Source organism: Ranitomeya imitator, chromosome 2 (genome assembly GCF_032444005.1).
Source record: "Ranitomeya imitator isolate aRanImi1 chromosome 2, aRanImi1.pri, whole genome shotgun sequence".
Taxonomy (NCBI): Eukaryota; Metazoa; Chordata; class Amphibia; order Anura; family Dendrobatidae; genus Ranitomeya; species Ranitomeya imitator.
The window spans coordinates 613,454,295-613,476,580 of NC_091283.1; the positions used below are offsets into that span (position 1 = coordinate 613,454,295).

The 22,286-nt window shown below is 46.5% G+C and overlaps 1 protein-coding gene across 4 annotated transcripts in view; it reads right to left on the reverse strand.

Annotated features, from left to right (window-relative positions):
- Positions 1-808: 808 nt before the first annotated feature.
- CCDC57 (coiled-coil domain containing 57) overlaps positions 809-22,286 on the reverse strand; it is a 178,120-nt gene continuing 156,642 nt past the window's right edge. For 2 of the 4 annotated variants that reach the window (XM_069752482.1, XM_069752483.1), the window contains exons 19-21: positions 11,286-11,514; positions 3,173-3,370; positions 811-980 (exon numbers count right to left, since the gene is read on the reverse strand). In XM_069752482.1, the coding sequence (XP_069608583.1) occupies positions 3,207-3,370; positions 11,286-11,514 (393 nt within the window). In that variant the 3' untranslated portion in view covers positions 811-980; positions 3,173-3,206. Of the gene's footprint in view, positions 981-3,172; positions 3,371-11,285; positions 11,515-22,286 lie in introns of all 4 variants that reach the window. The other 2 variants (XM_069752484.1, XM_069752485.1) reach the window with 2 other exon arrangements.

Sequence of the window (22,286 nt, forward strand, 5' to 3'; positions counted from 1 at the left end):
GACATAGATTTTACAAGTCCTTCATTCATGGGGCGAACAGTGACTACAGTACTAACGCTATATGGGCTGGATTGCTAGAGGTCATTAACAGTAGCCCGGCGTATACTGGACCGCTATGGGAAGAAATGTCTTGGCTCAGCTTACCTAATAATCTACATTTACCCCAGTATTTCTATAGTAATTATAAGCTCTGCTCCTGTCACGCAATGTAATAGCTTTTTAACATACAGGAATGATAATGAACTACATGACAATCCTTTATTAACCCCTTGGTATAGGAATGAAACAGATTTGGTTACTTTCTGTAAAACAGCGCCACCCTTGTGTATGGGCTACGACAGTATTGCACTTAAGCTGGGATCAAGTGAACGTGACTAAGCTGGATACCAGACATTACCTATGGGCAAGGTGGTCATAATTAATAATGCTTTATTAACTCATTCAAAGTACATCACGTGTTGACTCACGACACGGATGCTCATCGTGCTGATCGTGCGAGCACCACAATGGTGCCGATGTAATCAAGAGCGAGGCAATGGCTGTACTACACAGCCCCACTAATTCCAGGATCATCGGATTCAAAGGTAGAGACTGAGAGGAGAAGCCGGTATCAGGGCCAGCATGCTGTGTGGGCTGACAGCCAAGGGTTGTAGGACCAATTGCCTTTTATTAGTGCTTATCAAAGTATAGCTATCCAGTATATGCTAGTAGATTACAGTTAAAAACACAAAAATCTAAATTCAAATTCCAGGATGTGCATATATTTTTTTTTAAAAGTAAAAGAAAAAAAAAGCGAAAAACACATTGTATACATAAATAAACTTTATTAAAAAGAAATCCTAAAACATTGCATAACAGATATTTGGTACAGCCATAGCCATACGAAAATGTACAATAGATGTGTAGCATCACTGATAAGCGAAGTAAACCGTAAAAAAAACTGATCATGTATTTGTAGAAACAGCATCAACGATTAATTCCTGTAAAAAACAAGGAAATAAAAATGTACCATTAATGAGCATTAAATAAGCGTTTTAAAGGGAATCGGTCACATTGAAAACGGTATCCGAGATGCAGGCAGGATGTTATAGAGCAAAATGAGCTGATGAAAAAAGTTTAAGTAAAACTTGTATTTTATTCATTGAAAATTCTGGTGTATATATGCATGCGAGTCCGGTGGGCGGTCCTACTTAGTGATTGACAGTCTTCCCTGTGTCTGCGCATGCAGAGAAAGCTGTCAATCACTCACAGGACTGCCCACTGGACTCATATATACAAGCACTGGGGATTTCAATGAATACATTACAAGTTATACTGAATCTTTTTAACAAACCTATATACACTGCTCAAAAAAATAAAGGGAACACTAAAATACCACATCCTAGATATCTCTGAATGAAATATTCCAGTTGCAAATTTTTATTCATTACATAGTAGAATGTGTTCAGAACAATAAAACATAACAATTATCAATGTAAATCAAAATGAATATCCCATGGAGGTCTGGATTTGGAATGATACTCAAAATCTAAGTGGAAAATCAAATTACAGGCTGATCCAACCTCAGTGGAAATGCCTCATGACAAGGAAATGATGCTCAGTATTGTGTGTGGCCTCCACATGCCTGTATGACCTCCCTACTGTACAACCCCTGGGCATGCTCCTGATGAGGCGGCGGATGGTCTCCTGAAGGATCTCCTCCAAGACTTGGACTAAAGCATCCGCCAACTCCTGGACAGTCTGTGGTGCAACGTGACGTTGGTGGATGGTGCGAGACATGATGTCCCAGATGTGCTCAATCGGATTAAGGTCTGGGGAACGGGCGGGCCAGTCCATAGCTTCAATGCCTTCATCATGCAGGAACTGCTGACACACTCCAGCCACATGAGGTCTGGCATTGTCCTGCATTAGGAGGAACACAGGGCCAACAGCACCATCATATGGTCTAACAAGGGGTCTGAGGATCTCATCTCGGTACCTAATGTCAGTCAGGCTACATCTGGCGAGCACATGGAGGGCTGTGCGGCCCTCCAAACAAATGTCACCCCACACCATTACTGACCCACTGCCAAACCGGTCATGCTGAAGGATGTTGCATGCGGCAAATCGCTCTCCACGGCATTTCCAGACTGTCACGTCTGTCACATGTACTCAGTGTGAACCTGCTTTTATCTGTGAAGAGCACAGGGTGCCAGTGGCGAATTTGCCAATCCTGGTGTTCTGTGGCAAATGCCAAGCATCCTGCACAGTGTTGGGCTGTGAGCACAACCCCCATCTGTGGACGTCGGGCACTCAGACCATCCTCAAAGAGTTGGTTTCTAACGTTTGTGCAGACACTTGCACATTTGTAGCCTGCAGGAAGTCAATTTGCAGGGCTCTGGCAGTGCTCCTCCTTGCACAAAGGCTGAGGTAGCGGTCCTGCTGCTGGGTTGTTGCCCTCCTACAGCCCCCTCCACGTCTCCTGGTGTACTGGGCTGTCTCCTGGTAGCACCTCCAGCCTCTGGACACTATGCTGACAGACAGAACAAACCTTCTTGCCACAGCTCGCATTAATGTGCCATCCTGGATGAGCTGCACTACCTCCCGAGCCACTTGTGTGGGTTGTAGAGTCCGTCTCATGCTACCACGAGTGTGAAAGCCCAACCAACATTCAAAAGTGACCAAAACACCAGCCAGAAAGCATTGGTACTGAGATGTGGTCTGTGGTCCCCACCTGCAGAACCACTCCTTTATTGAGGGTGTCTTGATAACTGCCAATAATTTCCATCTGTTGTCTATTCCATGTGCACAACAGCATGTGAAATTGATTGTCAATCAGTGTTGCTTCCTAAGTGGACAGTTTGATATCACAGAAGTTTGATTTACTTGGAGTTATATTCTGTTGTTTAAGTGTTCCCTTTATTTTTTTGAGCAGCTTCTCCTTCTCTACACCGTCCTGCCACAGATCGAACTGCATGTACAACATGATCGTTTCCCTTTGAGAAAAATGTAATTGTACAGGGCTTACAATTATGATACTTATGCCTTGAGTGAAGTCATGTCATTAACTTACTAGGTGTCTACTGAGTTTGTAAATTAAGATAATTTACTAATCTCTGAGCACCATTCATTTTCTATGAGACTATTTAGCAGAGAGTAGAAGACAATTCATACTTATTAGTTCTGTTATCACCTGAAAAGGGAAGCAACTGCTCCATTAAACTCAATCAGTCTCGTAGGTTATAGTTCCGGATTTTTGGAGTGTTGTGGGGTCCTCGGCCCTTTGTCTGTTTATTATTCAATGGGTGACTGGGCTTCTCAGAACCTTTCCTCAAGGAAGACTGTTTTGTATTTTGATTCCTCAGATCTGGCTGGATTCTTGTAGCGGTCACTATATGTAGAACATATTAGTAAAATACATCTCATTATTGATAGATCTAGGCACAACTTGTATGCATTACAATCATCACACACACCACTATTCACATATATCACTTTTCGATCCAGGAGTAGATGTGTGTCCTCTAGTTGGGCCCAGTCCGTCTCAGCCCTTATCCACATGCATATTACTTGACAAACGGTAAGATTTTTAATATTGGAGTTAGGACTGTCCCAATTACGGTCACCGTGAAGAAGTGGGATGGCTTTCACATTTTTTTTAATTAAAAAAATATGTTAACTAAGTACAGTATATCATTTTCATGCTCTATGCTATTTATTTATTGCAGGGTATTTAATTATTATGTTTCTGTCTTTGGTAGATATTGCTGAAGACATTGATTGGAATCATAGTATTTTTAGATGGAGTGCAGGTGGTTGTGGACTCTTTAAGGGGTTGGTTACCTCGTGCGACCAGTGATTGGCTGCAGCTGTGACATAAAACAACCCCTGTAAGTCAAGACTCAAATAAGCTTTATTATATACTAGATGGTGGCCCGATTCTATGCATGTCCACGTAGTATATTGCCCAGCCACGTAGTATATTGCCCAGCCATGTAGTATATTGCCCAGTAATGTAGTATACAGCACACAGCCACGTAGTATATTGCCCAGTGACGTAGTATACAGCACACAGCCACGTAGTATATTGCCCAGTTACGTAGTATATTGCCCAGTGACGTAGTATATTGCTCAGTGACGTAGTATATTGCCCAGTGACGTAGTATATTGCCCAGTCATGTAGTATATTGCCCAGCCACGTAGTATATTGCCCAGCCACGTAGTATATTGCCCAGCCACGTAGTATGTTGCCCAGTGACGTAGTATACAGCACACAGCCATGTAGTATATTACCCAGTGACGTAGTATATTGCCCAGTTACGTAGTATATTGCCCAGCCACGTAGTATATTGCCCAGCCACGTAGTATATTGCCCAGCCACGTAGTATATTGCCCAGTGACGTAGTATATTGCCCAGTGACGTAGTATATTGCCCAGTCATGTAGTATATTGCCCAGCCACCTAGTATATTGCCCAGCCACGTAGTATATTGCCCAGCCACGTAGTATATTGCCCAGTGACGTAGTATATTGCCCAGCCACGTAGTATATTGCCCAGCCACATAGCACATAGTATATTGCCCAGTTACGTAGTATATTGCCCAGCCACGTAGTATATTGCCCAGTGACGAAGTATATTGCCCAGTGACGTAGTATATTGCCCAGCCACGTAGTATATTGCCCAGTGACGTAGTATACAGCACACAGCCACGTAGTATAATGCCCACCAACGTAGTATATTGCCCAGCCACGTAGTATATTGCCCAGCCACGTAGTATATTGCCCAGCCACGTAGTATATTGCCCAGCCATGTAGTATATTGCCCAGTGACGTAGTATATTGCCCAGTGACGTAGTATATTGCCCAGTCATGTAGTATATTGCCCAGCCACGTAGTATATTGCCCAGTGATGTAGTATATTGCCCAGCCACGTAGTATATTGCCCAGCCACATAGCACATAGTATATTGCCCAGTTACATAGTATATTGCCCAGCCACGTAGTATATTGCCCAGTGACGAAGTATATTGCCCAGTGACGTAGTATATTGCCCAGCCACGTAGTATATTGCCCAGTGACGTAGTATACAGCACACAGCCACGTAGTATATTGCCCAGTGACGTAGTATATTGCCCAGCCACGTAGTATATTGCCCAGCCACGTAGTATATTGCCTAGTGACGTAGTATATTGCCCAGCTACGTAGTATATTGGCCAGTGACGTAGTATATTGCCCAGTCATGTAGTATATTGCCCAGTGACGTACTATATTGCACAGCGACATAGTATACAGCACAGAGCCACGTAGTAGATTGCCCAGTGACGTAGTATATTGCCCAGCCACGTATGTCACAGGTTAAAAAATAAAAAATAAACATACTCACCTAACGATCCGAGGGCCCCTTGTAGTTCTAACATACTCACCATTCTCGTCGCTGCTCCTCAGCGTCCTGTCTTTCCGCCTCCTGGGGTCCAGCGGAGCTCCGGCGATAGGCGCGCGGCTGCCGCCATCTTGCGTTCCCAGGATGCATTGCGAAATTACCCAGATGACTTAGCGGTCTCGCGAGACTGCTAGGTCTTCTGGGTAATTTCGCAAAGCATCGCTGGGAAAGGAAGATGGCGGCAGGCGCGAGCAGCTCAGCGGACAACGGAGGGTGAGTATAGCAGGTTTTTTTTTTTATATTATTATTTTTAACATTACTTTTTTTACTATTGATGCCGCATAGGCAGCATCAATAGTAAAAGGTTGGGGACACACAGGGTTAATAGCGGCGGTAACAGAGTGCGTTACCCGCGGCATAACGCGGACCGTTACCGCCGGCATTAACCCTGCGTTAGCGGTGACCAGAGGGGAGTATGCGGGCGACAGGCACTGACTGCGGGGAGTAAGGAGCGGCCATTTTCTTCTGGACTGTGCCCGTCGCTGATTGGTCGCGGCAGCCATGACAGGTAGCTGGCTAGACCAATCAGCGAATGAATAACCGTGACAGACAGAAGGACAGACAGACAGACGGAAGTGACCCTTAGACTATTATTATATATTTGTATCTACAAATGTTATAGTTAGTTTTCCTATGTTAACTTTACCATATATCATACAAATTAAAAATGGCTGAATGCTATCTTCAGGATGTTCTCACAGCAAACCCAGGAGAGGTTCACGCTGGCGAATGATTTAATAACACTCTGCAATGTGTGGCATCTCACCCAGACGGTGAGTTCATAATAGCCCAATAGCCTGATGTAAACACTGTTGACATTGTGTCTGATGGGGAAGTGGTGCGATAACCCGCTGATCGCTCCAAACTGGATGAGGCAATGATGCTGCAGGCCAATGAGACGTTCTGCAATGCTGCTCTGCAGTTACAACACACAGAAAAGGACACTGGGTCAAATATTGAAACTGGAGACATATCATGCCATGTGGAGTAACGGTGCACAGGCCTAGTCACTGTCAGCCACATGTGAAATACAAGGAACTGCATGGGACTGTGGGTGGCATCTAGAGGGCAATATGGTCTCCACCGTGGTCCTGCCCTATGGGGTACAGCAGTGTTCCCCAACCCCAGTCCTCAAGAGCCACCAACAGGTCATGTTTTCAGGATTTCCTTTGTATTGCCCAGGTGATAATTGCATCACCTGGACAGGCAAGCATTCAATCACCTGTGCAATGCCAAGGAAATCCTGAAAACATGAGCTGTTGGTGGCTCTTGAGGACCCGAGTTGGGGAACACTGGGGTACAGCAAACTTCTTCAGAATGACTAGACAGATTCATTTTATTGTCAGCAAAGCAGCAGATAACAGTGGGGCTGCGGAGTCAGAAATCAGAGAAAAGTAATCATTTGGGTGGATTTCACATAACAAATAACTGGTGACATCCCCTGAAAAGGAGTTCTGGAAAAGGAAACTGGTCATTGGCAGTGTGTTAGTTGAAGGAGGTGTTAGTTTGTTTTTGTTTTTATAATTTTTTAAGTTTTTTTTTTAACTTGACGGAAAATTGACTCCAAATAAATCTAACATAACAAAGCAGATACACACCCTCCTTGGGTCTAATTGCGGCTCCCTACCTCTGCGTTTCGCCTGCAGTGGAGATGACACGTTAACTGCACACATGACAGCTGCAGCCAATCACTGACCTCAGCGGCTCGTGTCATCTACCGTGGCACAGCTGCTGAGCTCAATAATTGGCTGCAGCCATGATGCGAGTGGTCACTCTGATGTCACCATTGTAGGCAAAACAGAGATTGGAGCAGTGGCAGGGTGCTGGTCGTGGACCCATAAAAGGTGAGCACCTGTTCTGCTATTTTAGGTATGGTCATGGCAGAAAGTGTTGCACCCTTAAAATTGTCCCATAAAATGAAGTATTTCTCCCAGAAATTTATTGCAATTACAAGTTTTGTTATACACGTTTATTCCCTTTGTGTGAACAGCACACAAAAAGAGAAAAAAAGGCAAATTTGACACAAAACCCCCCAAATGGGGCAGGAAAACATTGTTGGCATCCTCAACTTAATATTTGGTTGCACTCCCTTTGGAATAAATAGCTGCAATTAATGGCTTCCTATAATCATCAACAAGCCTCTTACACCTCTTAACTGGAATTTTGGACCACTCTTCTGTAGCAAACTTCTTCAGGCCTCTCATGTTTGAGAGGTGCCTTCTCCCAACAGCAATTTTAAGATCTCTGCACAGGCGTTCATTTGATTTAGATCCAGACTCACTGCTGGCCACTTCATAACTCTCCAGCACTTTGTTTCCATCCATTTCTGGGTGCTTCTTGAAGTATGGTTTCGGTCATTGTCCTGCTGGAAGACCCATGATCTAGGATGCAAACCCAGCTTTCGGACACTGGGCACTACTACGTTGTGACCCAAAATTCGTTGGTAATTTTCAGATTTCATTATGCCTTGCACACAGTCAAGGCACCCACTGCCTTAGGTAGCAAAACAACCCCAAAGCATCTTTGAACCTCCACCATATTTGACTATAGGTATTGTGTTATTTACTTTATAGGCCTCATTCCACTTTCTGTAAACAGTAGAATTACGTTCTTTAACAAAAAGCAGTGGGGTCCTCCTGAGTCTCCTACCATAGTGCTTCATTTCATTCAAATGTCGACAGCTTGAATTTCTTTGGTTCTTGATTGCGGCTGCTTATCCACCATCTGAACTATCCTGCGTTGCAACCTTTCATCAATTTTTCACTGCCTTCCACATCCAGGGTGATTAGCTAAAGTGCCATGGGTTGTAAACTTCTTGATTATGTTGCGCTTCATGGACAAAGGAACATCAAGATCTCTGGAGATGGACTTGTAACCTTGAGATTGTTGATATTGTTCAACAATTTTGTTTCTCAAGTCCTTAGACAGTGTTATTTTCCTCTTTCTGTTTTCCATGCTTAGTGTGGCACACACAGATACACAATGCAAAGATTGAGTCAACTTCTCCCTTTTTTATGTGGTTTCAGGTGGAATCTTCATATTGCCCACACCGGTTAGTTGCCACAGGTGAGTTTGAACAAGCATAACATGCTTGAAATAAAGTTGTTTATCCACAATTTTGGAAGGGGCCAACATTTTGTCTAGAGAAAACAATAGAGGGAAAATAATGGGGAAAAATGTCAGCTCACCCTCTGTTGCAGCACCTTCCCGGATGAAGTAACCCGGAGCCGTCTCAGTCTTGGACGTCGGCAAAATAGGAAAAGGTGGGGGAAGAAACCTCCAGCGATGAAATCAAGAAGGAAAGTTATATATATATATATATATATATATATATATATATATATATATATATATATATATAAAAACTTTTATTCAGTACAGTAGTACATTAAAAAAGACATGTTGATTGCTCATCCCAGGTTGTGGTGACCAGGGTCCATGTCTTTTTTAATGCACTACTGTACTGAATAAAAGTTTTTTCATACTTTTTTTTTTTTTTTTTACAAAAAAGATAAATTTCCTTCTTGATTTCATCGTTGGAGGTTTCTTCCCCCACCTTTTCCAACAATTTGTCTGGTCCATTTCTGGGGTTTTTTGGGTGAAATAACGTCCAATTTTTTATGTTATTCCAATATACACAAAGGAAATAAACATGTGCATAACAAAACATGCGTAATTGCAATAATTTTCTGGGAGAAATACTTCATTTTCTGGAACAATTTCAAGGGTGCCAACACTTTCGAACATGACTGTAAATAAAACTGTTTAGGGTCCATTTTCATCTTTATTTTGTACGTTTACGTTTTTATTTGTAGCTGTTTTTGTGTCTGGAGGAAGCTGGGATATATGATCTGTGTGATCCCAGCATTCCTGTATATGGACTGCAGACAGAGCCAGATTGGCTTCTACCATGTATTATGAAGGACACAGAACCTGGCATCCCATCCACCGAGAAGGAATCCACCGATAATACAAATCATGTAGAGGTGTTGTGTAATACAGGGATCACACAGCAAACACAGCACGTGACCTGAAGGTAATGGCCGGCAGTAACTCTGCCACTCAGGCAGGTTACCACGGGTCAGGTCACTGGGAATCATTTACCAGACATGTAAAAAGCAAAGTGCTGACACAGCGCTATGTATGTTACTTGTGTTCCGGCACTACTGACGGGTCTTCTCTAGTTGGGAGCATTTGTGCCTGCTCCATAACACTGTGCAATTAAAAAGTACATTTTTTCACTTTAATATTTTTCCCTCATTTACATGCCCTGTAGATCGGTGAGGATCCAGATACTGAGACCTCCACCAATCACTCAAAAAACTGCACTGAGGAGTGCTGCTCTGCAGGCAGGAGCAATGAGCTGCAGCGTGGGCATGTGTACAGAACGCAACACGGGCTCAGTAGTAGACATAACCTTTCTGCTGGAGCCCTACTATACGCGTCCTGATGACTGCGAGAGCGGACTTGTCTGACAGTGTGATAAAGCTAATGTGTACCTTCAGAATATACTAGTACTGTTCATACGCGTATGCCATTCATTGCCAGCATGCAGGGTTCCTGCCTATTAGTGATGGGACGTGCTCAGATAAGGTGTTGTTGGGTGTGCTTGAAAAATATGTAAGAAACCCCGCGGCTGCATGTCTCGCGACTAACAAACAGGCAATCCCTGCATGTGTTGTTGAACAGCCCTGAGACATGCAGCCACAGGGTCGATGATACTCTATTTGCACCTGACCATGCTCAAATAACACCTTATCCCAGCATGTTCTCTCATCACTACTGCCTATCATACAGATATTTAGCAAAAAACTTGACCCCTTGGCAAGATCAACGAGTGCCATTACCCATACAGGGAGTTACAATTTTATTATAGGCTAAGGTCACACAAGTGTATAAAAAAAGTCTTATTTTCATCCAGAAACATGGATCTAGGGCCGAACGTTTGCCACTGCTCCAGTCTCTGTTTGACTGCAGTGGTGATATCCCATTTATAGTACTGTGTCCATGTAGAAATATGATCTACTGCACTCACTGACTGGTGGCAGCACACTCAACGTTACGTTACTCCTGAAGCCATACAAAAGAATGGAGTAGCATTGGAGAGCCAGCACCGGACCCAAGGAGCTACGTAATGCTCAGTGTGTTGTTAACTCAATTTATGACCTAAGGTTTTCTCAAATGATACAACCCCTTTAATTGGACTGACATGTAAAGTGATCTTCTGTGCCAGATTTTCAGCCTCGAAATCACTGGACCAGGAGTTTAATAGAAGCCATAAGTGCCCAGCATTCCCCCAGAGAAAAACAGACAGGAAATTGTGAAATACCATTTCAGAAAGCGAAAGACAAATTAGACTTACAAAACGTAAAGTACCAGATCTGGAGATTTGTTTTATATGTTGCCACCAGATAGGTATCAGTAATGAATGATTCTACTTACCTCTGTCTGTTTTCTACTGTTTCCGGCACCATTCTGGTCCCTCTCCGCCATGCTGTGACCACAGGTCTGACTATGAGGAAGTCACTCCTAATGTCTTTGAAAAATATTAGGATTTGAGACTCTCAAATCTTAATATTTTTCTATTAACACAGTATGAAAATGTATATTTATCCTGTATGTTGTCTTTGACAATTCTGAGTCTCATAGAATTGCATCCGGCAGAGCCTTCCAATCCGTCCTGCAAACATTGGACTGGTCACTAATCGGTCATGTGGTGTTAACGTGGACCAGAACAGCAGAAGACGGCGGCCGGTAAGTATTTTACTAGACAGGGAGCATACCTATCCAGAGGTAAAATGACAAACAAAGTAATACTTTAGACCACAATTTCCCTAAAATTTCATTCACTTTTCATTTCATCCTCACCTAGTGGAGCTTCATCTTGAGAACTTATCAGTGATGGACTTGACCCCATATCCAATATTTTCCAGACCTCTTGTGACGAGGAGTCTCCTTCTATCCAAGATGGCCCTGACTGAATGGACTTAGCGCTGTTCACGAGATGTCCAAGTGGTGATGGAGACAGGCTCTTTTTCCGCGGTGACCGAGATATGTCCTCTTTCCGTGTAGGTTTGGGGTCTACAAAGGTAGAGGGCTGTGCAACATACAAGCAGATATCATTGAAATTCCATGTTCCATCAGTAATATAAGACATTAACCCATGAAATCACACAATCTGGCCATTTATGATGGCCACTGCTGACAAAATGCAGAAAGAAGTAGAAGGAGATATAAAAAAAAACAGGATTTTTGGTTGCTTACCGTAAAATCTGTTTATCGGAGCCTTCATTGGGGGACACAGGAACCATGGGTGTATGCTGCTGCCACTAGGAGGCTGACACTATGCAAATAAAAAGTTAGCTCCTCCTCTGCAGTATACACCCTACCGACAGGAAGTAGGATATTCAGTTAGTGAGAAAGCAGTAGGAGAAGCAACGTGTAAAAGAGGAATAATAATAATAAACTTTATTCACATAGCGCCAACAAATTCTACGGCGCTCCATAGATTAACAGTTTCAAACACTCGAAGAGTGTTCAAAGAACTCAAACGTATACAGTAAACAGAGCTGTTCAACTTGGGAGGGTGCTGTGTCCCCCAATGAAGGCTCCGAGAAACAGATTTTACGGTAAGCAACCAAAAATCCTGTTTTCTCTATCGCCTTTCATTGGGGGACACAGGAACCATGGGACGTCCCAAAGCAGTCCCTGGGGTGGGAAAAACCGACTTCCATCAGGTCCGAGGACTCACCACTGCCGCCTGCAGGATCCTTCTGCCCAGGCTGGAGTCCGCCGTAGTTCGGCGAAACGTGTGGATGGAAGACCAGGTGCCGCTTGCAAAGCCGTCAGCGATAACCCTGTGACGTACCGCACTGGAAGCGCCGACTGCCCGGGTAGAGTGAGCCTTTATCTCAGGAGGGGGCACTCTTGTTCTTGACCCGGTAAAGCTTCCAAAATTGCCGATCTGATAGAGCGAGCAATAGTCGCCATTGCCGATCTGATAGAGCGAGCAATAGTCGCCTTGGAAGTCGGCAGGCCTCTACGCACGCCATCAGGGATGGCGAAAAGAGAATCCATCTTTCGGAAAACGGCTGTGCTAGCCAGGGAGATCCTCACTGCCCTGACGAGGCCCAGCCTGTTCAACGATCACTCCAGAGGAGGAATCGGAGCTGGACAAAAGGAAAGGTATAACGATGTCCTCGTTGAGGTGGAAAGATGAAAAACCACCTCGAGAAAGGAAGGAAGGCAGAGGCCTGGGACCACCTTGTCCTGGTTTAAAATCAAAAAAGGAGGTCGGCAAGAAGCGGCCGCCAACTCAAAAACGCGGCGGATCAAAAAGATGGACCTGAGAAAAGTCACCTTCCGAGATAGAACTGACAGGGAAAACTCCCTGAGAGGCTCAAAGGGGGGAACCCCTAAGCACAACCAATCCAACCTATAAATCCCATGAATCCACAGAGGCCCTGTACGGAGGGACAGCGTGGGCTACTCCTTGAAGGGAGGTCTTAACCTGTGGCTGAGAAGATAAAGTCTTCTGAAAGGGAAGAAGAGCGCAGGAACCTGGTCCTTTAGGGAACTAAGAGCGAAGCCCGAATCCAGCCCTGCCTGAAGGAAAACCAAATGGAAAGCAGGGAAAAAGGACATAGGTGAAAAGTGGTTGGACTCGCATCAACGAAAGTAAGCCTTCCAGGTACGATAGTAGATCCTGGAAGAAGACAAAGGCTTCCCAGCCTGGATTATAGAGTGACTCATCTGGGCCGAAAGGCCGGACGCTCTTAGAACTGTGGAGTCCACAGCCACGCCGTTAAACTGAGCGACCGATAATTCGGGTGGCAGATCGGACCCTGAGACAGCAGATCGGGTCCGCCCGGAAGACACCAGGGGTGTCCGCGGAAGATTGGCGATGTCTGCAAACTAAGACCTCCTTGGCCAATCCGGGACGATCAGAATGACCGGCACCCATCCAGCCTTGATCTTTTTCGACAGCTTGGAAAGCAAGGGAAGGCGTGGGAACCGATAGGGGAGCCCGAACTGCGACCGAGGAATGGCCAGAGAGACAACACCACTGAGAGGATCACGGGACCCTGGGCCGACCCGAGGGACCTCCTGTTCAATGGGGACGCCATGAGGTCCACCTCTGGAGTCCCCCATCGAAGAGCAATCCGATAGGAAACCTCCTGAAGTACCATTCCCCTGCCGCGAGGCCCTCGCGGCCGAGGAAGTCGGCGGCCTAAATGTCCACGCCGGGGACATGCACTGCGGAGCTCACCAGGACCGTTGCCTCTGTCCAAAGGAGGGTCCTGGAATCTCGGCCGAGGCCAGCGAACGCCGAGTCCACCCCTGGTGGTAGACATATGCACTGCTGTGTCATTGTCTGTCTGGATTCGAATTGGCAGGCTGCTGAGAATCCTTACCCAGTGAAGGAAAGACAGAAAAGATGATCCGGGACTCGAGGACATTGATCGGCAAAGGAGGCTCCTGCACCGACCAACAACCCTGAAAGAACAGGAGACAAAGCCCCGCGCCTCCGCGAGCGGACAGGCGTCCGTCGTCACCACCTGCAAGGGAACTGGAAGGAAGGATATGCTGTGAAGGATCTACTCTGGGATAAGAGAAGTGACCTCGGCCACCAGTCGAGGAACCATTTGACCTGGGAGAAAGCCGGATCGGACGATGCAGGGAGAAGACAGACCTGTACCCTGCGATAAAATAGCCTGCTGAAGAAGTCTTGAAAGAAACGGGCGAAGGGCAAACTGCTTCCGATGTTGCAACCAAACCTCCTTAGGGCCGAGAACCCTGGAGCAAGCGAACTTCCTGACAAAGGAGGGATATCCTGTCCTCGGGAAGGAAGACTCTGGTCCGACAAGTGTCGAAGAACATGCCCAGAGATACGAGACGCTGAACAAGACGGAACTTCTTCCTGTTGATGAGCCACCCGCAACGGTTAGAATGTCGGAAAAGATGGATAGACTTTCGGGAGCCTGAAACCGAAATTCCTGAGCCTCCATGAAAGTGATTACTGAACGAGGGAATATCATCCTGAAGTGTCTCCGACGAAACTTCCTGTACAGCAAATGGAGATCCGGACTGGGACGAACCTTGCTGTCCTCTGTCAGTACAGAAAGATTCGAAGAGAAGCCTGTGAACCAATGAACCATTCCTGTTCTGGGACGGGAACGTTTACCCCAGATTTAAGGAGGGAAACAATGGCTGTAAAGAAACCCGGGACTAGAGCGGGGTCTCTTGGAGGTTGGGATTTGAAGAAAACGATCCCAGGACCGTGAAATGAAGATTTTGTATCTAGAGGATACAAGTGCCCTGGCCCATGTGCCCTCTACTGAGGAGACCCAGACGTCCCTGAGGAACAGGAGACGGTTGCCCGGTCTGAGAAACGGGCTGGGGCCTAGTCGTGGGTCATGCCTAGGTGGAACTTCCAGTCCTGGACCTGGAGAATCCACCTTAGGAGTAGCAGGCACGCCAGGAAAGAGTGAGTCGAAGAATACCTTCTTCTATCTAACGTGCCAGAGGCCTCTGCTGTTGCGAAGAGGAATCTGATGCCGCAAAACTACGAAAAAGGTCAAAAAGACCGAAGTAGCCGCCTAAGGGGAAGTAGGCGAGGTCTGGAGAAGGGGACTGGTGCCGCCAGTGTCGTCCTTAATAAATTTGGTCCAGCTTGGAACCGAAAAGGACGTGAACCCTGAAAAGGCAGACTCGTAAGGGACTTCTTTGATGACTCTTGAGCCAAATAGTGCGACAGCTGGCAACAACATTACTGGACGCCTGTGCGGCAGAAGACGCGACGTCCAGGGCACAAATTATTCCCCGGCGTGAGAAATCTGGGAGGCAAGTTCCGCCAGCCGACCTGATGGAGCTCCAGCTTGAATGCCCCAACGGAGTTGTTTAGCCCCTCGGATACAGACTTCGAAACCCAAGTGGAAGCCCAAGCTGGGCATTGGGATGATTCGGCAGTTTTGAGAGCCGACTTCACGAAGGATTCCATGATCCTATCGATGGAATCTTTCAGAGCCGCCCACCGGACAGCGTAAGGACTGTGTTGGTGGCAAGTTTAGCAGCCGACGGATCCACAGGGGGAGAGGTCGTTCTCTAACGCCTCTCATTCCGGTTGGCAATGAGATCCGGAGGAAAGAGATATGAGACTCCAAGACTGTCTCTTTGAGAACGTCTGGTCGAATTCGCTCTTTCTCTGGACAGAAGCTCCTTGAATTCAGGATGAGGAGCAAATACCTTGGGAGGTAGCTTGGACCGTCTAAACGAAACCGCCTGATCTGCGGGTTTCGTAGAGGAATCTTTGATGCCACAGGTCTGATTGGTCGCTCCAATGAGGCTTTGAACCATATCCCTCATGTTAGCGATTTGGTTCGAATCCGGCCGCAAATTATCCTCCGAAGGCGTATCAGAGAATGCCTCGCCTGACTCAGGGGAGGAGGATCGGGAGGACGCCGACTGCAGAGGAGGACCGAGTGTCGAGATGGAGCGAGAAGAGGACTCAGACTGGCATTCCTGTCTGGACCTTTTTCAGCTAGCCTTGGAGGGCTCGGACGGAGCTTTCAGCGACCCGGTGGCTACTGCGGGGGTCTGCAGGGGTAACCGATCCAGCACGGACACCAGGGTTGAGACACCCGTGTTAGATTGGCCACCGATTGAGACGGAGAGGAGGCCCAGCCTGGGACTGGGGAATCACTCTCGGGCGGATCGGCTGGGGGATCCTGGGCGGTGGGCACAATCGGGTTGCTGCAGGAGTAGGAAGACGAAAATGGCCCCCTTTTTTGCCCGAGTGGATAGAGGGCAGGGGGGAGGTGGGGGCAGAGGGGAGTGTCGGTCTGCAGAGCAGAACTACTCACGGTAGACGAAAAACGGGATCCGGAGGACGCTGTTCGGCTTGATAGGATGGGCCTCCGGTAAGAAGTCGTCTTTTAGGCAGGAGGGTGATATGAGCTCCTGCCGCAAATTGGACCGATCTGCGGATGTGACCGCGGTATGGGCTCCTGAGATGTGGCGACGGATGAGAGGTGCATGTAAAGGAGTCCCAAGATGGCGCCAGTGGGCGGAGAGAAGGCGGGCCGCAGTGAAAATGTCGGGCGGGAGAAAAGCCCGCCCGATGAGAGAAGAAAGGGGGCGGAGTCTGGCACCGGAAGTAGGCCCAGGCAGAAGCCGGGGCCTAAATTAGCGATCGGTGCCGGCATGGAAGGGCCGCAGCGGTGAACAGTGCGCCGCAGAAAGCGATAGGTGAGCGGCCGCCTACAGCGGCGGGAGTAGCGCAGCCGCCGGTCCAAAGCGGTGAGGCGGTCTGGCAAGCCGCCACGCTGAGGGAGGATGCGCGGCGCTGTAAGCGGCCAGAGGGACGCAGCTGCAGGGGGCCCGATTAGCGATGCGGCGGCCGTGCTGAAAAGAAATGAACAGCCGCATACAGCGGCCGGAGCAGGGAAGCCACAGCGATGCGGCGGCTGGTAAGCTGCCGCGCTGAAAGGAAATGAACGGCCGCATACAGCGGCCGGAGCAGGGGAGCCACTGAGGGCCGCGCTAAAGCTGGGGCTGGATAGAGGGCAGGGGGGGGGGGGGGTGGGAAGCCTGCAGGACCCGAGGCGGGAATGTCCTCCCCTGAGCACGGCCACGCAGATAGCGTGCCCGGACAAGAAGCGGCGCGGTGTTCCGTAAAGGCAGCCGCGCCGGAACAGGGGACAGGGAGGCCGCATCCACGGAAGTGGCGCGGCTGAAAAGAGATGCGATTCGCATCAGAAAACCCCTAAATAGGAACCCCCTTTTTAGGATCCAGGGAAGCCACAGGGTGGGGAGGGAAAATACTCACCTAAACATCCCCCGCCGGTACTAACCTGGAAGGAATGAGACGTCCACGGAGCTGATGGACGTCCTCGTCTCCTCCGACCGACAGGCTCTGGTGGGCGAGTGGGTGGGGGATGGAGCCAGGACCGGACTTCTAAGCACGCTTGTGTGCTAGGATCTTGGTCCTGGTGAGGGATCTATGAGGATACGGGGTGGCAGTACACGCCGTACTCATAGTCCACATTGTGGGACTACAGGTGTGACTGTTCACCCTGTATCCCTCCGGAAAAACCTGAAAGGAAACGACGCACATTGAGGTAGATAAGGGTCTAATGAAAGACCCGTGTCCACCTCCTACTGACACTAAGCTAAACTGAATATCCTACTTCCTGTCGGTAGGGTGTATACTGCAGAGGAGGAGCTAACTTTTTATTTGCATAGTGTCAGCCTCCTAGTGGCAGCAGCATACACCCATGGTTCCTGTGTCCCCCAATGAAAGGCGATAGAGAAAGCCAAAGAAGCTCCATGTCTCATCAACACTTGAACTCATTTACACGCGAATTGGTAACTGAGGTTTGAGATTTTAAACTTTACATGGAACTACATATTAAAGGGAACCTGTCACCTGAATTTGGCGTGACAGGTTTGCGGTCATATGGGCGGGGTTTTCGGGTGTTTGAGTCACCCCTTCCTTACCCGCTGGCTGCAATATTGGGTTGAAGTTCATGCTGTGTCCTCCGAAGTACACAACTGCGCAAGTCGCAATCTTGCCTTGCGCAGGCGTGTACTTCGGAGGACACAGCATGAACTTCAACCCAATATTGCGGCCAGCATGCAGCCAGCGGGTAAAGAAAGGGTGAATCAAACACCTGAAAACACCGCCTCTATGACCGCAAACCTGTCCCGCCAAATTCAGGTGACAGGTTCCCTTTAAGCCCTTCGCTCCTCAGGTACTTTGGCCTTTTTGACCATTGGTAATAACTCTTTAAAGCAGTAATAACTATGGAATGCTTCATCATTTCTCAGTGATTCTTGGATAACTTTTTTTTATAGACACATAATACTTTATGTTAGTGGTAAATGTAGGTCAATGGGACAGACTCATCAAAGCTTTTATACCACAAAAGTGATGTAAAGACTTGAAAAATGGCAACATTTTTGCACAATTGGAATTGGGCAACAAATTTGCAACTTTTGTCATTTTCACACCACTTTTGATCAGCTTCTCAGATTAATGAAAAGTGCCTACGTTTTTAAGCCAGGAATGCTACTGACTGGAGTAGCATTTCTGGCGCGGTGCATGCAGGCGCACACCACTCAGACAAGGCGCCAAATTAATTTGTGCACCTCTTAATGAATCTGGAGCCTATTCTACATGCTCTATGCCAGTCTTGATGAACTGGCCCCAATATGTTTTGTATTCATAAAAATATAAGAAATTCTCCCCCCCCAAAAAAAGGTAAAATTTGCAATTTTCAAACTTTGATTTTTTTATGCCTTTAAACCAGATAGTTGTACCACTCAAAAAAAAATTGTACATACCATATAACATATGTCAGCATGATTGTTTTCAAGGATTTTAGGATGTTTCCAAAATCTATTTTTAGGGACCTATTCACTTTTGAAGTGACTTTGAGGGGCCTGAAAGAGACCCCATTGTGAAACCACAACCCTAACAGTAATCAAAACTGCAATCCGGAAGTTTATTAACCCTTCAGCTGCTTCACAGGAATTCAAAGTAGAATAAAAATTAAAATGTTGATTTAGCCCCACGTTTTTAATTTTGACAAAATAAGAACATATACCACACAATTTGTAGCCCAATTTCTTCTGAATGTGCCAAAAGCTCCATTTGTGGTCGTAAACTGGCCACAAGGTGGGGCTCAGAATGGAATCAGTGCCACTTGGCTTTTGGGGTGCATTTCTTGTCACATTTGCAGAGCCACTGAGATGCCATAAAAACAGAAACCCATCACAAGTGACCACATTTTATAAACTACACCCCTCAAGGAATTCATCCAGAGAGTTTAATGAACATTTTGACCACAGGTGAGCCAAAAATAATTTTTTTTCCACTTTAAAGGTGGCTTAGTGCCACAGCTTTCATTTTCACAAGAAATAATAGGAATAAATAGACCTAAGAATTAGTTATTCCCGAATGTAGCAATACCCTAGTGGTTGGAAGCTATTGCTTGGGCACACAGCAGGACTCGTAAGGGAAGAAGCAATGACTGACTTTTGAAACGCAAATTTCACTGAAATAGATTGAGGACACCATGTAACATTTGCAGAAACCCAAAAGGTGCCCAAACTGCAGAAATCCTCACATATGACCCCATTTTTGGAACTTATCTTGGGCTGTAGTGAACATTTTGAACTCACAGGTGTTTAACAGATTATTATAACATTGGGCTGTGACAATTACGGTATGTTTTCTCCCTCAATGTTGTTTTAGCCACAATTTTATCATTTTCAAAAGAGGCAATATGTAAAAATAATGAACACACAATTAGTTACGCAAATTTTCCATTTGTGACAATACCCTACAAGTGGTCGGAAAGTAGTGATCGGAAGGTATTTGGAGAGCAGATTTTGCTGGAATAGCTTATTGGCACCGTTTGCAGGGTCCCTAAGGGGCCAGAACAGCAGAAAAACCCCATAAATGACATTTTGAAAATTACACTCCTCAGGGAATTTATCTCCTGATGCAGTGAGCATTTTGACTCCACAATTTTTTCCAGAAATTAATACACAGTAAATCTTGTGAACTGTAAACTGTATTTTTTTCCAACAAATACTGTATTCAATTTCAGTTACTAAAATATTGTGCTCAATTTGTGCCACTGTGAAAAGACAGTTCTCTAATTACTATGGTGGGTTTCATGATTTCAAATGTCCTGCAGGTGACCTTAATGTCTTATCTGAACATACAGCATGAAGAATCAGTCCAACCCTGCCCTACGTTGTGAGTCATACAGAGCATAATATTTTCGGGGCATGTGGAATGGGAAAAACAGCAATTATAGCATGATTTCCAGAGATTATTCTAAATCGCTCATGGTTTAATATAAATGAATTAAAGGGAATCTGTCACATACTTGTTCGTATATAAGTTGCGGACACCACCGTTAGGAGCTTATCTATAGCATTCTGGAATGCTGTAGATAAGCCCCCGATGTATCCTGAAAGATGAGAAAAAGAGGTTAGATTATACTCACCCAGGGGCGGTCCAGTGCAGTCTGCGTCCGATGGGCGTCTCAGGTCCAGCACCTCCCATCTTCATACGATGACGTCCTCTTCCTTGCTTCTGTGGCGGCTCCTGCGCAGGTGTAATTCTCTGCCCTGCTGACGGCAGCGTAAAGTACTGCAGTGCGTAGGCGCTGGGCCTCTCTAACCTTTCCCGGCGCCTGCGCACTGCAGTACTTTGTTCTGCCCTCAACAAGGCAGAGAATTACACCTGCGCAAAGGAAGCAAGGAAGAAGACGTCATTGTATGAAGATGGGAGGTGCCGGAAAGGACCGGGATGCCCATCGGACCCAGACTGCCCCTGGGTGAGCATAATCCAACTTGTTTTTCTTATCTTTCAGGTTACATCGGCATTCTGTAATGCTGTAGATAAGCCCCTAATGGCGGTGGCCGCAGCTTATAGGCGAAAAATGGGGTGACAGATTCCCTTTAGCAAAAACATGTTTGCTGACATGGCACCAGAGTTTCTACACATCTGATGACATCTCATTTACATACGGTAGTTCTTTTATATTATGCTAATTTCGCACAATTTTTTTTATATAAATCAAGGGTTTTTTGCATGCAGTTGGCCTTTTCAGAGAGAAAGGACAGAAATTCTAGATCCATCTAGAGCCAAACAAGATTTTTTGGTTTTGAGAGCCTAAATACTGTACTCTACAATTTAAGTCTGCTTAAAAATTGACTAAGTGCCACAAAAAATGCTCTAGGATGCGATCCATCGTAGCCTTCTCCAACAGGAGAGGGTCTCCAAGAAACTGTCCCTGTCCTTCCAAACCAGAAGGCCAGTGTAGATCAGGAACTAGTGGCCTCCCATAGCTGAAGCTTAAAGGGACTCTGTCACCTGAATTTGGAAGGAACAATCTTCATCCATAGGGGCGGGGTTTTCGGGTGTTTGATTCACCCTTTCCTTATCCGCCGGCTGCATGCTGGCTGCAATATTGCCTTGTGCAGGCATGTACTACGGAGGACAAAGAATGAACTTCAATCCAATATTGCAGCCAGCATGCAGCCGGCGGGTAAGGAAAGGGTGAATCAAACACCCGAAAACCCCGCCCCTATGGCTGAAGATTGTCCCCTCCAAATTCAGGTGACAGAGTCCCTTTAAGGAGACACAAATCTTGCTCACAGCATCTGCCACCCAAGCAGAACTAGGAACCAGTCTAGATTGTCTCCCCTCCCGAAAGAGGTTTGAAGGGGAGAGCATAACCTGATGGCCACTCTCTTCCCCATAGACCGATCAGGAGGGAAACTCATAAGACAACAGCTCTCTGAACAAGTCTTAGTGATGTGGACAACTGTGAAAAGGGTGTCAATCAAGTGAATACAATTTTTTTTTTTTTAAAGAGTCAAGGCTTTCCAAAAATTGTGGCAGACCGGTCGCCTGAGAATTAAAAAAAATCCCTATCCAAGACAAAAGGCGCAGAAATGGATGTGCACTCAAAAGAATGAAAGTGAAGTGCAGAGAAAAAGTGCCATAAACTCAAGTGGGTTTACCATGCCCAGCGGGGTCACCACTCCTGAGGCACTTTCCACCTCAAGATCTCAAACTACCTGACCTAATATCTTCAATTTTGGGGGAGGGAGGGGTGGCGGTGTCTCACCTGGATGACTATATAAACCACCCAGTCAGCCCAGAGCACCACACCCAGTATGCATGATGTACCATTCTACGAAGATGCCCTAAAACGGTCCTTTCCAATGATGCCACCCTTGGTCTTAACCAAAAAGCCGAGAAGCGAAAGGCCAACCCAATTGCACATACGTGTATCAGGGTGTTGGTTGTTGATTTGGCAAGGTGAGGCCTCTGACAGGAGGTCT